At 45.8% G+C, this 17466-nt stretch overlaps 1 protein-coding gene across 1 annotated transcript; it reads left to right on the top strand.

Moving 5' to 3' along the window:
* Positions 1-13449: 13449 nt before the first annotated feature.
* Positions 13450-17045, top strand: LOC121838446 (oocyte zinc finger protein XlCOF19-like). Its single transcript, XM_042294714.1, has 3 exons — positions 13450-13483; positions 16069-16444; positions 16781-17045. Exons 1-3 carry the CDS (start codon positions 13456-13458, stop codon positions 17043-17045), a joined length of 669 nt encoding a protein of 222 aa, XP_042150648.1. The 5' UTR covers positions 13450-13455.
* Positions 17046-17466: the final 421 nt, after the last annotated feature.

Below are 17466 nucleotides of genomic sequence, written 5' to 3'. Positions count from 1 at the left end.
GAGTGTTCGGCGCATGCGTGACGCCGCCATAACTTTAGTTCTCAGGAGGCAGACGGCCGTGCACGCGAGGGCTCGTGCCTTCTCGTGCTTTAAATAGGCAGTGCTCCAGCTAGGCCATCGCACGTGCAAAAAGACTAAAGCTCCCGCGATGCTCTGTGCCGCGGCAGCGGTGGCGTAGTCAAACCGGCTGGTCAGATCGGTCTATTCTTCGCTGTGCGCCAATGTTTGAGCATGTGCTCTGAGCGTGTATTGGTTGCGAGTGCTCTAGTTACGAGGGGTGCGTCAGCGTTTGACGTGAACTCGAATACAGTCACGCGCTCCGAGCGCAAGAAATGACGACCACCAATGTTGCCTGATGGGCATTTAAGAAGGAACCATTGTACATTTCCAACAGAGATTGCCCAGGCGGCTTTCAGAGGCGAATAGGACGCCACCGGTTGCAAGGGACAGGGTGAGGGTTCTCGCCTTCTCAGGAGCCGGGTCGGACTGGCAACAGTGGGAGAAACACCAAGGGGGGATGACGAACACCGGCGCCACTCCTGCCCTCAATTCAACTGCGGTCACAGAACTGACAACACCAGGTATGAGAAGCCGTCGAGCCACGCTCTTTTTTAGAACGCTTTTACATAAACTCATGAAGATCTCACAGGGATCTAAAACCATTTTGTATGCTAGGTTCTCTAGATTGCGGTGAATCAAAGGACTGACGCGTTAGGTGAAATGCTTAATGAAGTGTCCACCGTGGGCCTTATGCTGCAAATTAAAGGGAGAAATTCAACCAATCCCGGGCAGTGTTCATCCTGGTACAACTGAAAACAGCGCACAAATAACGACGCGAGAGGCGTAGACGGGGCAAGCGCTGGACATCAAATAATTATTTAATAGGCCTCGTACGCTGCCCAGAGGGCGCTGCGAAAGTGGACTAGTTATACTATGGCGCCTGAAACGCGTTTCCGGCTGGTGTGTTTACCGCGTTTAAAGAAGTGGTCCTTCGGTTTTCGCCTGGTGACGTCATAAAAGTGCCATGCTGCAACCGGTCAAGATCTTGGCGGTGTTCCAGCAGCGGTGATGGATGTAGCAGACGCCCGTTCTCCTGCAGACGGCTGTCGGGTGTGACAGTCCGCGGAAGTTTCGGCAGCCAGAAGTTGGGACGCCATGACGACAGCGGCACTCCTGTTTGGTTGTGCTACTCGCAGCTTCTCGATAGCATTTCTGGGACCAACCGCCAGGATCGCGACATCTGACAGCATGACACTCCGACTTCTGTGACGTCATTTGTTGCCATTTCGATACCACTTTTGATGTAAGGGCAGAATAGGACGCTAACAACTCACCAGTCGAAGACTCTTGGTCCTGTCTCGTCTTCCCCGTGTCCTCGTTTTTTAGGCGCTTCACAAGTTAATCATGTGCCAACTAGCCCACCTATCCATATTACTGCGAAGACCCGTTCCAGGCACCATAGTTATATACTTCGTTTCAGCTTAAAGGACGGTCAAACGAAATTTTGATTTCAGAAAACAACGCGAAAGCGCTAGGCGGGGGGCTACAAACCCGAAAGCATCACTCGTTAGTGGTACCTACAACGGGTATTCGTATTTTTGTGAAAGAAAAGCGCGCTTGAACAAGGCCAAAAATCCCGTGACGTCGCTTTTCTTGTTTCCTCCTCTTCTCGCTTTGTCTCCACGAGGACGCGAAGAGAGAAGGAAGCAAGGCCATTTCCCTTCCTCAAGAATTCTACAGAAAACGCGACGTCACGGTTCTCGCTCGATCACGTTCTTATTTTACAAAAATACGGCCATCCGTTCGAGATACTGCTTTATGAGTGGTGTTTTGGGATTTGTGGCGCCTTGTTGAACACTCCTGCTACCCAATCTTGTGAAATCCAAATTTCGTTTCAGCATCCCTTTAAGTCTTGACAGAGCCGATGCTACAAGCGCGAGCTTCGGGCTTTGAGTGTCCCTGCCAAGCGCGCCCGCTCGTGCAGTACAAGCGCTGTACAGGGCCAGATGCCTGCGCTTGTACCATCAGCTGCGCCGGAACTTAGGCTGAAGCGAAGTATAAAACTTGTTTTGGGTAGTACAAACTTGAGCGTCTAAGGCTGTCACAGTAAAAGTGTGCCTGTTCTTGGTGCTGAACGCGATCACGAGGAAAATATAATGAAACTTCAGGTATCCGAACGCCGTCGAAGCACAGGTTAAAGCTAAGACGCAAAGAGCGTGAGCCTAGCGTGAGTCACGAGACGGCATTTCACGCGTTCCTAAGTAAAAATAAAAAAAGAAATAGAAACGAAAGCGTGGGGCGCCAGATATTCTGACGTGACTACCCCTAGAGATAATAGACACATACCCTAGACATGGTGGCATGGGTCTGGCCCAGACTTGTACGTAACGCGTTACAAGTAATTGATTACTTGTAATCAATTACAGTTAAGTGTAATTTTGTAACGCTTCAATTACATTTGTCAAGCTGTAACGCTCGGAGTAATTCAATTACTTTTTTCTGTAATCAATTACAAAATCAATTACACAATTACCAATTACATTTTTCATTCCACATTTTTTTTTTCTCACAAAAATCAACATAGTCACTCAGCCATGGAGCAAAAATGATTGACATTTTTTTAACATCTAAAAAAAATAAAACTAGGATTAGTCGGCAAATCCTTTTTTCTTTTGCGCCACGCTCTTCTACAAGCGCGCCACCAGCCTTGGCTGGCGAGTTCCGGATCTCGTTGCAGATTGCTGATAAAGTCGATGGGAAGCGGGAACTCGCTATTGACTTTTTAGTGGGCTTTGTTCCTTAGGTCGACGCGTCAGCTACACGACAAGGTCCGGGTCTGAAAACAAAAAAGGGAACAATAACCAAACAAAATTGTGTACGCAATATTTTACTGTGTTTTTGTGTATTTCTGTCATCGCAATAAGAAGTAACGTGAAAGTAACTTGAAAAGTAATCAATTACTTTGCAGTAATTGTTCAATTACTTCTGGGAGGCAGTAATTGGTAACGGTAATCGGTTACTTTTTTGACTGTAGTAATTGTAATTGTAATCAGTTACTTTTTTTCAGTAACGTGTACAAGTCTGGTCTGGCCATAGCCTCCTCTATACTGACAAAGCCTGGCAGATCGCCATGAGAAGCGAGCGGTAGACAACGGTTGAGAGGAGAGTCAGGTGACTGGCGACCCGTCGCGGCGAGATGCCGAAACGCAACGTGTCGTCACTGCCGCGAGGCTTTGCGGCGAGACGCAAGGACCCGGAATTGTGTTTAAGGTCCTCGCCGTTGCAAAAACTGTGTGCTGACGTCTAGGTTCTCCGGGAAATGACTCTTTGATGCTCTGTGCTACCATATCCTTGCACTCCGAATCTGCGACCGGGTACTATAGACCATTCCATTTAGCGCTCTCTGGGCGGCACCATTTTGTTCTACAGCAGCGCCCTCTACATACATCCGGGAAATTCAGCGGGTTCTGCGGGGTAAAACGAGGAGAGGGCACGCGCCCGACTTCGCTAGCAGACGACAAACCGGGAGGTTGCCATTCTCTATCTTTGGGCTGTACCGGCGGGCTGTACGGAGAATCGAACTCTCGCTCGTGGCTGCTGTTGTGAAGTGGTTCGCGAATAGTTTTGGCTATTCCAAAATCAGCCTAGAGCTCTTTGTTGTTCGATTTCGGTAAAGGATCAAGCATATCTTTTTTCCGTTGCTCAAAAAACAGTTGAGTCAGCCGGCAGTACTACCTTCAACTGCTGCGTGTATTGCGGCGGGAGAGCACGTTTTTATTTATTATTTCAGACTTCCACTGATGGTGACTAAAGGCCTACACCAGTACGAACTTTGGATAGTAAAAAAAATACAGCAACCGGATTTTCTTTTCGCCGGAGAGACCGGCCAATCTGACACAGTTTTCCCTATTTTTTTTATTTGTACGCAGATTACAGCGCAATGGGACGCTGTTAGTCTTTTTATCCAGCATAGTATTACACGATAACTGGCATACCAAAATATGCGCATCTGCGCTTGAAATTTCCAAAATGACACGATTTTAAACAGAGTTCGCACGCCGGCCGGATGCTAGGTACAGCTCACTCGGCGGAGCAGATGACACCGCGGTGAGATGGGGAGGGCATTTTTTTTTCTTCTCTATTACCCTCTCTGCTATGACCCTAATGGAACCATATATCGTTCCGTCGTCAGACTGCCAGGCTTTGTGAGTATAAAGGAGGTTATGGTCTGGCACTTTCGATTGTCTTATAGATAGTATTCACTGACGGCCATAGCTGTGTGCGTGAATGCTGAGCGCGTGCGTATGGCGAGCTTCCACAGTTCTTTTGCTACGTGCATTCCGCACCATCAAGAGTGCCGGTCTTAGCAGCCTTAGTGATGTGAGCTGGTTCTGAGCATGTTGTCTAAACAGTACTCACAAATATGGCGTCCAGTGAATACTTCCTGTATACGCTTTCAGGCAGTTCTGGATGTTCGCCGCCATAACCGACCTCCCGTTTTTGTTCTGTCTTATTCCGATCGCTTCACTTCACCATTGCCACAGCAGGACAAATTAATTATTGCTCCTTTAGGTGCTGTTGTGTCCTTCTCCCCAGCATAGGCCTTTGTGGAGGCTCGTCAACGCCCGCTTCAGTAGCTCTACATCTCGGTAAGAAAACAGAAGGTCGGCAATGGCGGCTCAATCATCTGCATCAACATCGGCATCAATCTTGGCGCAAGTTAAAAGCAGCTGGCATTCTCCTTTACCCTTCAGTGGGCATGTGAATGTACTAGCAATGCAGTCGTCTAATCCCTTTTGCTTCTTCATGCAGCTCGTGGCGCTTCTTCGTGCGGGCCTGTCTGCGTCACTCAAAGGCCGTGCTGGGGATACGTTCGTGCTCCAGCGAACCTCGTGCTGTTATCGGACTTTGGCTTCGCATGAACAGCAAGCTTCCTGGCTGTGTTGTGCCCATTACCGAAAATAAGTAACGAAATATCGTTGCTCGTTAGCTTGAAAAAAAGCTAACGTGTTACAGGGCCCCATCACCATTTTGCGAATACAACGATATACCGGTGTCCTTAGTTGCCATTACTAAGAAATGTTACTTTTACGTTAGTTTTAGTTATTTTGTGTTTCACGGTTAATATATCACAGCTGTTAGTATATGACTGTAGCGCCTCTACCACAAACGACTCCACACGATTGTTGAACCGTTCTCGAGAAACAGGAACTTGATCCATACAGTCGATGTTCATATCCTTCAGCGAGGGCTGGTCGGGACAATAGGTTGTAGTGTCAGAAGACAAGGTGGCGTCTCCGTTAGCAGACGCAAGTGTTTCCACCACACTGTGAGGGCCGGCTAGCAACATTAAGGGGGGACACGGCTCCTTGAAACAAAAAAAATGACAAAAAAATCACATTTTTGAAATTATGTTTTTTAATATCTACAGGCATTTTCACATCTTTTCCCAAAGTATTATCGCAAAATAAGCCATATTTATTTCGGGGTATTGATTTGAAGTATCTAAACGGAGATGCTTTCTCTGAAAAAAGAAAAAAAAAAAGGTACAATTTGACCGCCGGTAGCTCGAGAACAACGCGATAGAAGGGGGACATCTTGGTCTGATTTGAAAGCTCCGCTCCCGCTCTTTCTTCTCCCGCCATTCACGATGCTACACGGCGATTGGCCGCCGAGAACGAAGCACAAATAGAAAACTTAGTCTTGCCACGCGGTTGGCTGTTTTGGATCACGTGTGCAAATGGCGCTTTCTCATTGGCCGTTAGGGTTATGAAGCGTCTGCTCGTTGTTTCCGATCCGCCATCTTATTTGATTCTCGTGCGCGTCTCTGATCATTCCGATCACAACAACTCCACGGAAAAAGTTTCATACGGCCCACAAGTTTGGAAAAAGACGAAAAAAGGGCCCGAGGAAGCTAATCCACGGCGCAGTTCAACTTCCCGCGAGCCTGAACGTCGACAACACGGTGCGGGAGCCCGAACACGAAGATGTCGCATCGACGGCGCCGTCGACTTCCGTGACTTCAAGCGAGCGAGTGCGGCTCGACACGGTGATGCTCCCGCGCTTCCGAGGTCGACGAGAAAGAAAAAAAAAAATCCGAGGAAAAACTCTAAAGAACTTTCGTCGACGTCCGCTACGACGCGGAAAGCTGCCCTGATGGCCGGCGTCTCGGGCGCCGATCAAGAAGCTCCCGAGAGTACAGAGAGTTTCATCGTCGTAAGCCTCGACGTCGTGAACTCGCTTCTTCAACTCGCGAAGTGTAAAGCTTGTTGCGGCGATGTCGAACTCATAAAATGCGATCGCAAGTATGGACTTGCAGTAAAACTCAAGCGATGTTGCAAGATCTGCGTGGATGTCGCATCCGAGTGGAGTTCGCCGCGGGTAGCAGTAAAAATCTGTCCGTGAACGTTTTTTGCTGTTTTCTCGAAATGAACTTTTTGCGCAGTTTGCTATTTTGCGGAAGCCACATCTCAGGCTGTACACAATCGATCTTCCTAATTCTTTTTTTCTTTGGTAGGTGTATAAGTGGGGTATCCAATAAGGTCTCTAATTGCATCGACCTAGGCATCAGTAGTTTTTGTTACCACCTCCAACATTGATTGTAAAAATTGATTTATAAACTGAAAATTTCGAAATGCCGTAAAACTGTTATAAATAATCATGGAGCCTTCATTTATACCTTATTGGATTCTGTAGACCTTCTAGTTTACAGAGATATATTTCTTTTTGAGTTTTGTCTTCATAATTTTTTGGAATCTCGCCCATAAAATGTTCAAATAAAATAGTTAACTTTATCGAAACTAACCAAGCTATTTTAAAACAAAGTACATATTTGTCATCAGAATGGGAAGATGATTATGCTGTATAAATTTCATTTGGATTGGACTATAAATAAAACAAAAGCTCAAGAAGCAGTGTTTCCCTTAAAGGGGCAGTGCAACGATTTTCAGACGTTGGCCAATTAACTGCGGAAATTACTCTGCGTCACCTATGGAACGAAAAACCGAAAGCCGCATTTGCTTGTCAGCGCTGGTTCTTATTAAAAAAAAAATGAAACAAATCGAAGGTCGAAGTGCCTCTCAACTCTCCACGCCGACTTTCGAGTGACGTCTTTGGGGGTTCACGCGGTTTCCCCTTGGGCCCTCTCTTCAGAGACCCCAGCCGCTTCCTCCGCGACTGTCGACTTTCAAAGAATTAGCCTCGTCGAAGGTCGCGGCCAGCGATAGACACAAGGGATGGTTCGCCACGGGGCTGACGGCGAGTGTAGCAGCGGAGGGGGACAGGGTTTGTTCACTTCCGCGTATCCCGCAGAGACGCCGTCATTTTAGTTCCCGTAGCCGCCAGCGGCGGCTGGAGATCGGCAAATAATTTGTTTTTCGCCCAGCGATTACGCAGCAGAATAGCCGTTTTGGGGGGGAAAGGTGACGCGTTTTTGGTCACTTGGGGTTGTATGAATAATATAAAAATATGCAAACTGGTAATTCTTTCAACATTAAAACCGTTGCACTGCCCCTTTAAGGGATTCTACTCTGGAGCCACCGCTGCCTCTTCAGCCTTGTTGTCTTGTTGTTCAGGACTGGAGTTATCAACCGGCAGAAGTAGACACCTAAGGTTGTTCCTCAGCTAGAAAACACAATTTATTAATCTCATACGTGATCTGTCTCTTTAACAGTCGGCCAAGGCAGTACAGAATGACGAAGGAAAGAAGATTCGCACAGCAGACATCGAAATCTAAACAACTTCTAAGAAGAAGAAAGAGCTGGGACGACTGACACCCGAAGATGCAAACGCAGCTGTACTGCATTCACCCTCATTAATCTGAGACCTAATGGGTCGCATCTTCATACGCCTAAGCCCCAAACCAAATTTTAATATTCATTGTGTTTTCGGAATACGGCGTGTCAAGTTCACGAGAACAGAATTTCAATCACAGCATAGTAGAGCAGGGGTTGAAGTGGACGATACATCTCGTGTTCTGATTCTCTAGGTTGGCTCTGAATATTACCTTGTTGGGATGATAAGTGCATACCCATCTCATTTAAATGTAAATCTTAATTGTACTCTTTTATTCCTCATTGGCGATGCCTGTTTTTTTTTCTTTAAATTTCGCACCCAGTTTCAGTTTGCTGAATATATGTAGTTAAAGGTACAAACAAGTATTGTCGCTTTCCGTTCCTTCCTGTTTATTAACCGTCGTCTTTCTAAACCTTGCAGATCAAACTTGGCAGGAATTTGGACGCAGATGTGAACGACACTTCGCAGCTTTGGAAAGGTGGCCTGTCACCAGCCGAGTCCCCCTTCGGTGGTGCAACGTCTTTGTGCTACATTTTTTCTTTACACGTTAGCGACAAAGTCAGATCAAATGAGATGGCTACAGTTGAGCCTGCTGCGTGTAAACGTTCCATTGTCTGTCTTACCTCACTTTGCCTATTTACCGCCCTCACCCCCCCTCCCCCGGCCCCTCCCACCCCTTTCAAAGCCTGTCATACATTTATTGATTGAAACTGCATAATCCCTCAAAGTATGCCTTAATGCGGACAAACTAAATAGTGTGTCTTACTTTTGGTTTATTATGTAGAATCTCTGAAAGGGGTGGGTCTTATTTCTAAAACGGTGAAACAATGTGCACTATCTGCGTGTTTGCTTTATTGCTTGCTCAAGTAAAGGCAGGTATACTAATTTCTTATTGCCATGCTTACAACCGCAGATGCTTAAAACACTGGCGACTACTTATGACCTGCAGCGCAGCGGCCGGTCATCAGCAGTCACAAGATGGTTCACAAGCCCCTCCGGTCGTAAGCAGTCACAAGTGTGTCAACTGCCAAAATTCGTTCCTTTATGAGAGTACTCTCATATTGGGTCTTAAGAAAAATACCTGCAGACGTGTTCAAAGCACACATATATGGGTGCTTTGAACATGTCCGCAGACAGTTTTGGTAGGCCCAATATGAGATGACACGAGAGAGAAACGCGCCTGAGATGGTATTTGCACACTGCTTTTTCCTTGGTGTACGAGCAGTCTTACCGGGACTTTACGGAGCGAGTCAAGAAAACGTCAGCAGATGATCAGTCGGCTAACGTAAGTGAACAGTAGAATTCGTCTGCTACGAAGCGTCATTCGCAGACAAAAATGGAACAAGAAAATACATTCACATATTCTGTTAACAGACGGGAATAAAGGCAGCCGTCTGCTAAAAGCCGAGTGCCGCGAGGAAGTGATACGGGACGCAAGCTGAAACTAAAATGGTCTGCTATATTTCCCGTTCGATGGGATCGACAACAAGCGCTCCCTCTGCAAATTTCCAGCTGTGCTGCCCTATATAGGTCAAATTCTCATATGTATGTAGTACTCGGGAGAAATACTTTAAATATCTTGAGAACCCTGTCACCATCCGTGTGTTAGTGAGAAGCTCTCACCAAAAGAACTCGCGAACAGATTAGAGATTATCTAGTAACATGACTTCGCACTTGTCGATAACTCTCGCAGAGAAAAACGCTGAGGCGTCGTGTCCAATCAGTAACCGAGAATGCTATTGCTCTCACCAGGTACCAAAACCGACCCCTAAAGTTGGTTTTGAAAAGCTGGTGGAACAGGGCTGAACAGAATCAGTGATAAGAGCCATATTCCAGCCTGAACCATGCCCTCAGGGTCCGGGAAGACTTTAGAGAGGAGGTGTGTAGAAGTTGTTAAAAATGCACAAACAAAACTGCGAATGAACTAACGAGGGATTCGAAATGTGTAAAGCTATGGCGGTCTTGAAGATAAGACGTCTTCAAAGGGAAGCTGAAGCGGTTTTGTAATTGAGAAAACACACTTATATTGTCTTAATTCGGCTTCCAGGAAGCCCAATGTTGAAATTATATTTCAATTTCATGCAGAGAAGCAGCAGCCCAGGCGAAAATTTTCAACTGGTTTATGAAACAATTCCCAGTTGCAACTGGTCCCAGTTGGAGTTGTCCAACTGGTCCCAGTTCGAGTTGATCCCAGCTGGAATTGGTCCCCGTTACAACTGGTCCTAGTTGGAGTTGGTCCCAGTTACCGCTGGTACCAACTCCAGCTACAATGAAACAAAATGGAAGGTTGACAAGACTTTATTGTCAAAAACTTGGAGAATGAAACTAAATAATAGGTTCGGTGACGTACACGCTCCGGCTTTAGCCACTTGCTTGTGACGGTTGAATCGCTTTTTCGGAGGTAGTATTCGTGAGATGAAAAGGAAGATCGGCCGCTGGTGTCTGTTAGTGAAGACGTCCTCAGCTTCTCTCCCCATCGCGTGAAGAAAGGTGCTCACCCGTGATACCGCGTTGCGCAGGTGAAGTCCTGATAGGATACGGTAAAATGCGGTAGCGCTCCCATCTTGCAATCTCTGTCACAACAGCCGAACATTTTCGAGGTAGACCTCTCGCCATTTTCGCCATTGTGCTCTCCGCGGCGTTTTCTTCCGTCCGGTCTTTCCTGCGTGCCCTCCGATCGCTAAACTGCATCTTTCCGTCCTCGAAGTTCACCGCCGCCACCATAGTGTGTGTACAGTTAGGTCCAAAGAAGTGCAGCTGTAGTTTTGACATTTTCATAACGACGCCAACTTGGGCGATGGCGACCCTTCTCTACCGCGTCCGCCCGACTCCGGCGTCAGCATTGGCAGCGCCATCTGTCGACAGCGCGTACCACTATTCCGCACCCGCATGCCACGGCGGCCGGCTAGCTCTGATTGGCCAAAAGATAAATTTATTTATTAAAAGAAAAAAGAAAAAAAAATATTGTAGGTGTTTAAATAAATGTTTTAATATATTTTATTGATGCACTAAATGTTCATTTAGTTGAACACATTTTGTCACTAATTATATTTTCCAATTAAAAAAATTATTTAGTTACTTAAAATTTTTATATTATTTTCATAAATATAAAAATGTACCCAGTAATTAAACATTTCCCTATTTGTATAAATCTAAAAATTTAAGTGTTTTTAGTTTTCTTCATTAGCCAAGGTCAATACACCCCCAACTTGTCAAAATTGTTGCCCCGTGTGAACTGGGAACGGGAAAGGCATTTGAAGTCCGACTGGGAATCGCTCCAACCAGTTGCTTTCCTAACTGGTCCCAGTTCCCTCCATTCCGAACTGGGATTCAAACCAGTTGACTCCCAACTGGGAATGGATCAAACCAGTTGGCCCCTCAGCTGGTCCCGAGTGGGACTCCTATTGGTCCCAGTTGATTCCCAGTTGGGACCAGTTAGTCCCAGTTGAAACCAGTTGAGGTGCCAACTGGTCCCAGGTAGAAATTTTCACCTGGGAGATAAACTCTTTTCAAAGTACCCCTGAAGCCCCTCCTTCCCGGAGCGTGCCATCATAAACGGAGTTTCCGGAATCTCCGCTTTCGCGAATCTTCAGTGCCTATCGAAGTTATGCACGCGAGTCTTGCTATTTTTAAAAAGGAACAAAAAAAGAAAAAAGGCGCCATGATTGCCGCCAGTGCGGGGGAGTGGCAAGCCTGCAATTGCTCACGAGCGACACGCGCATGGCGGCCGAAAGATCCTTTTACGACGTAACGACTGGTCGGACGTTTTTCGCGTGTTCTCGGGTTTAGTTACATCTTCGGAGAAAACGAACCAAATCTTCAGAATTACGGGATCAAACAACGCAGAAATCAACCTCTATGTCATTTTTCGGAAGAAGCGTTTCACCTTCTCTTAAGATCAAGAGGAGAAAGCCACTCGAGCTTGTCTTGAGTTGGAAGAAATAAAAAGGAGAAAACAAACATTTGCGTTGCAATAAGGACTGTAAACTTTTGTACTCGCGTTGAATGGTGATTATTTATAATGAAGATCCCTTAACCAAATTATATCGTTTTATATTCAACTTCTGAATGATCTAAAAGGCTTTTTCCCAATGGGGTTCTATGGGGAGCTCGTGAAACGTGAACCAAGTATCTCGGGTAAAACTCGTTCTCCCTAAGTGGGCCCCGCTTATGTTAGTTGTTGACAAAATGCGAGCCTGAATGATTGATCTACACTGCATATAATTTTATAAATGGTGGCATTAGTCGCGTGTATACGGCACAGACGGAACCGGCAAACATTTTCCTCCTTGCTAGCGGTTTGACACTGCATATATAATAAAACATCTCTCGTGGAAATAGAAATGGTCAGTGTCATTCGGCCAAAACATTCACACTGGAAATGGTGTAGTCACATGGGACTTATTTTTTTCGCGTCCTTCAGATTGAAATTTCTCGCAGATACCCTCCTACTGACAAATGGTGTTATTATCCATGCCCTGTTTAATCTCGAAACTGGCCTTCAGTTTTTTACTTGATTAAACTGAACTGGAAATGCGCGTTTTCCCATTTGTTGCCTTCTTTTTTCTCGTCTCTGCATCGTAATTCATAATCATTTACTTTGCAGTTTAATCAAGTAATGAATAACCAACTGGACCAATTCCAGGCACTGGTATCCTTCAGTTGTAGTTGCACTCCTCCAATGTGATGATATTTGAGGGCAGGTAAAGTAACTTTGTGTTGGCGACTATTTATTAACCCTCATCCTTCTAAACTTTGCAGGCCGAACTATCCGGAAATCCTCTTAAAGCAAGCGTGAGCGATCCTTCGCTGCCTGGGAAAGAGTGCCAGCCACCAGCCAGACCAACCTATGGCAGTGCCAGAACCTTGGGCTACGTTTTTCCCCAGATAAATGGGACCTACTAGTCGGATCAAATAGGGAATGGCCACAGCTCAGCCAACTACATGCAACATTTCCATTCCCGTCCCTACCTTCGTTCGCCGACACACCATGTCCATTTTGTTCACGTGTAATTCTCAAAACCTGTGGCGGCGATATACCGTGCAGTTGTTGGTTTTGTGGCATGCCTGCCTTTTTTCAGCACTACAGAGCAGGAGCGATGTAACTAAACCACGCTCTTTGATCGTACCCAGTTGTGTCTTTCATGATTTATGTAGATCTGTATCGAAGTAATCTTTTACCGTATGTTTAAAGGTGAAGTAAAACCTTCGAAGCACGTATTAATAGAGAAGGATCACTTTTATGTTTGATTGACGTGCATTTTTACAGTCGACGTTTTCGGTGTATTCAGTATCAAGTTATGGTGGGGGTGTTTGATCGTGATATTATTATTTTACTTTTTGAATTACACCGCCATATCAATGTAAACCCCTGAATTTCTCTACTTCATCAGCATGAAGTGTTTATGTTTGCTTGTTCCTTAAGTTTCGTTGTGATTGAGCTTCTGTATTGGTATAGTATAAAAAAATGAACAAAACAAAATTTGATCTTCACTCCTAACAGAACTTGCCCACGCAGCATTCGACTCCGAATGGCAGAGAACGGACTACGAGGACAAGGGGGCGGAGCTCTCCTTCCAAGGAGCCGAATTGCAGAGGCAACCATTGAAGATGGACCAGGAGGGGAGGACGGACGGCGGTGCAACCTCTGCCGCCAATCTTATGGTGCCCACGGAACTAACAACACCAGGTAGGAGAAGAAGCACACGGGAAAACAGTCATACAGCCTCGTACCCTCTTAGCACACCCTCACAGATTCATGAACGGTCCCACACGGATAGAAAACCTTTTTGTAGGCTCGGTTTTTTAGAAGGTGGAAAACGTAAGGAGTCTGATGTGGTACACAAAGTTTTCTCCACGTGGAAACTTCATTAAGTTTTAATTAGCGGTCTGCACCAAACCGAAAAAATATACCGCATACATAGTATTTGATATCAGAGAAATGTACCATGCCGAGTTGTTTATTTATATTACAAAATTGTATTTTTTCCTTCAGTTCCGGTTGATGGAGTAGCTTTCAGAAATGCTATAAATAATTTTCGACGCATGAAATAGCCCAAAATATGTTTGGCTGTTCCAAATGATTGAAGCTTTAGAACAGGGGCGGCCAAGCTGCGGCTCTTCGCGTGTTAAAGTGCGGCTCGCGGCTCCACCCCCCCCCCCCCCCCCACCCCCCCCCCCCCCCCATAAAAAGTGAAATGGACCGCGTTTTAAATCGAAAGACAGGTTGCAGTTTGGTAGCCTTGTGCTACTGCTACCTTACGTACAGTCGGACTGCTTTTGACTCGGATAGATTGAAAGTAGCTCGAGTTTCGTTTACTGCACTGGACAAAAGTTTGCCTGCCCCCCCCCCCCCCCCCCCTGCGGCTCTTGGAAGTTTGGGGGTTTCGTTTGCGGCTGTCAGGCCGGGTCAGCCGGGCCACCCTGCTTTAGAAGTTTAGCTCTAGGCTGGCAAATGTCCACATCATTGTCAATATAGAACCGCGTTTTTTGCTGTTTCAAATCACTCGTAAAATAATTACTGTGTACCATAGCGATTTTTCAAGTTTCTAAGGTGCACACGATTATTCCACGACAGGGAGGGGCAGTATTTCAAATACAAGTATTTGAAACACATATTTTGAATACTTTGTGTATTTTGCATTTGTATTTAATTACAAATTGGGTAATGTATTTGAAGTGTGTATTTAAATATTAAAACGTGGGTATTTCAAATACAATTGTAATTAAATACAATTTTGCGAGCGAAAATACATCCCTCAAATTTATTGTCACTGTCCAGAGCAGGAAGAAAACTACGTTCTGCGCCGAATGCAGTGTTTCTCAATCAAGCATAAGCGTTTAGTGACTTTGCGATTACGGTGCTAGTCCAGGGCAAGAATAGTGACGAAATCGACGTTCACAGGCAGACTGGCTAAATAAGTGCCCGTGACAACGTGTGATGCTTTCCAGCCTGATTTCCATCCATATTTTTTCCTGGAACATTCTAAATGCGCGGGTCGTCCAGATTTTCGTAACTGGTGCGAGTTGCAGCAATAAAAAATTCTCTAGCTAGTGCTGCGCATCTTGGTCGTCTCTGTTCTTTGTTGGTCTATACCAAAATGTAATCGACAAAAAATTCTGCTTGAAGCTCTGTACTTTTTTAACCTATTACGTCCAAGCTGATTACATTTTTTGTGATTATATTTCTATTACGTTACTAGAGCTTCGCACACTAACTCCCGACTGTGCGATGCAAAATTAAAATGAGATAACCAGAAACCCGTTGCAGGTGCCCTGAAGTCGCTGACGCAAATTTTGAGGAATGTATTTGAAAAAGTATTTGGAGGAGACCAAATACATTTGACTGTATTTGTATCTTGTACTTAAATGCTTTTTTGGAAATGTAATTAGAATTGAAATTAAATAAATTTTTGACGAAGTATTTTGTATTTGTATTTCGATACATATTTGCATGTATTTTGCCCATCCCTGTTCCACGAGCTTATTGAATGCTATTTTGTGTAACCTAATAATCTGTGGGTGTGAATGACCCTTCCAGCGTCACTTAAAACACAGTCGCGATCATTATGAATGTGAACACGCTATCACCCGGCGCTTCGTACTGGCAGCGGTAAGCAGCAGCAGTGTTGTAGCCGTTACCGTAAAAAAGTAAAGAACTACGTTACTTGCGAAATAAAGGAACGCGATACTGTCGCGGACAGAACGTAACGCACGTTACTTTTGCGTTACTTTTTATTTCTAAATTGACGGTAACAGCACTTTTGTTTTCTTTTGGCGACAGCGTGTTTCGACTTTAACATGACAGGCGCTGATTGGGGTTTTTCTAAAGCGGAATTTTTTTCGTGGGGAAAAGATTGGAAAAATTTAGAAAATTTGTAGATTTAGAAAACTAATGAATACGTCACTACGTTACTGAAAGAAAAAAGGCGCTACCGGTAACGACGTTACTTGTAACACGTTACCGCCAACACTGTGCAGTAGCAGCCGCGGCGGCTTGACTTTCCTTCCGCACTTGGTTAGGAGAACGCGCAAGCCACCACAGCTGCCGCAGCATGGGGCTGCCAGAGTGGAATCTTAAACGATTGCCTATAGACCTTTACAAGCATTACGATTGAACCTTTTTAACATCTCAAATGAATGAATACCTACTCTAGGCTGCACCGGCATGATGTAGGTATTCTGGACCATGTTCATCTAGGTACTCAAAATTCCCATGTTCAGAACAACAAAAACAGCGCCGACATTTCTTGCTTTGTCCTGTCATCCCAACAGACCTGATCGAAGCATACTCTGGCGACAAAGTGGAGACCTTCGACCAGGACAGCCGCAGGGGTGACACCTCTCCCCCCACCAACCCACAAAAGCAGCAAACGCACCGAAACCCGGACAAGCACCAGTGCCGCTTCTGTCCTTACTCATGTCCTTCTGCAGCCGGTATCGCCATCCACGAGAGGACTCACACTGGAGAGAGGCCCTTCAGTTGCGATGTTTGCGAGAAAACGTTCCCGCATAAGGCTACCTTGAAGGCTCACGTTCGAACTCACACCGGAGAGAAGCCGTTCAAGTGCAACACGTGCAGCAGGGCCTTTGCTCAGAAACACAACTTGGCGGTTCATGAGAAGATTCACATCGGAGAGAAGCCGTTCAAGTGCAACACGTGCTGCAGGGCGTTCACTCAGAAAACCCATTTGGCGAGTCATAAGAGGACTCACACGGGAGAGAAGCCGTTCAAGTGCAACACGTGTAGCAGAGCGTTTACTGAGAAATGCAACTTGGTGGTTCATGAGAAGATTCACACCGGAGAGAAGCCGTACAGGTGCAACACGTGCAGCAGGGCGTTCACTCAGAAAACCCATTTGGCGAATCATGAAAGGACTCACACCGGAGAGAAGCCGTTCAAGTGCAACACGTGCAGCAGGGCGTTTACTCAGAAATGCGATTTGACGATGCATGTGAGGGCTCACACCGGAGAGAAGCCGTACAGGTGCAACACGTGCAGCAGGGCGTTCACTCAGAAAACTCGCTTGGCGAATCATGAGAGGACTCACACCGGAGAGAAGCCGTTCAAGTGCAACACGTGCAGCAGGACGTTTACTCTGAAAGGTGGTTTGGCGGTTCATGAAAGGACTCACACAGGAGAGAAGCCGTTCAAGTGCGAGACCTGCGGTAGAGCGTTTGCGGCTTATAGCAATTTACACACTCATCGGAAGTTACATCGCAAGTTATCGAAACAGCAACGTGCATCATAGTTGTGGAAGGGATCATAGTTGTGGCGATAGACCTGCAGCGGTTCTACTTGCGAGCAGTGTGTCTTTTGCATAGTTCAAAATGTTTCAGCCTGTTATTTATAGCGCAAACACAGATAAAAAATGTGAATTTCCCTTAGACGAAGCGACCAGAGGTCTTTTTAGAGCGCAGCTCTTAGGCGCCCGTTTCCGGCTTGAGCGGCGTCGCCGTCGGCGTAACCGCGCGGTGCATTATGGGTAAATTTCCCCGCTAAATCTAGCGGGAAAATTTCTCCGCTAAATCTAGCGGAAAAATTTCACCGCTAAATTTAACGGAAAATTTTCCCCGCTAAATCTAGCGGAAAAATTTCCCCGCTAAATCTAGCGGAACAATTTCCCCGCTAAATTCAGCGGAAAAATTTCCCGCTTTCCCCGCTAAATCTAG

Source organism: Ixodes scapularis, unplaced genomic scaffold (genome assembly GCF_016920785.2).
Source record: "Ixodes scapularis isolate PalLabHiFi unplaced genomic scaffold, ASM1692078v2 PGA_scaffold6__148_contigs__length_123643588, whole genome shotgun sequence".
Classification (NCBI taxonomy): Eukaryota; Metazoa; Arthropoda; class Arachnida; order Ixodida; family Ixodidae; genus Ixodes; species Ixodes scapularis.
Note: the sequence above shows the minus strand (reverse complement) of the source record. Positions and strands in the feature narration are given on the sequence as shown.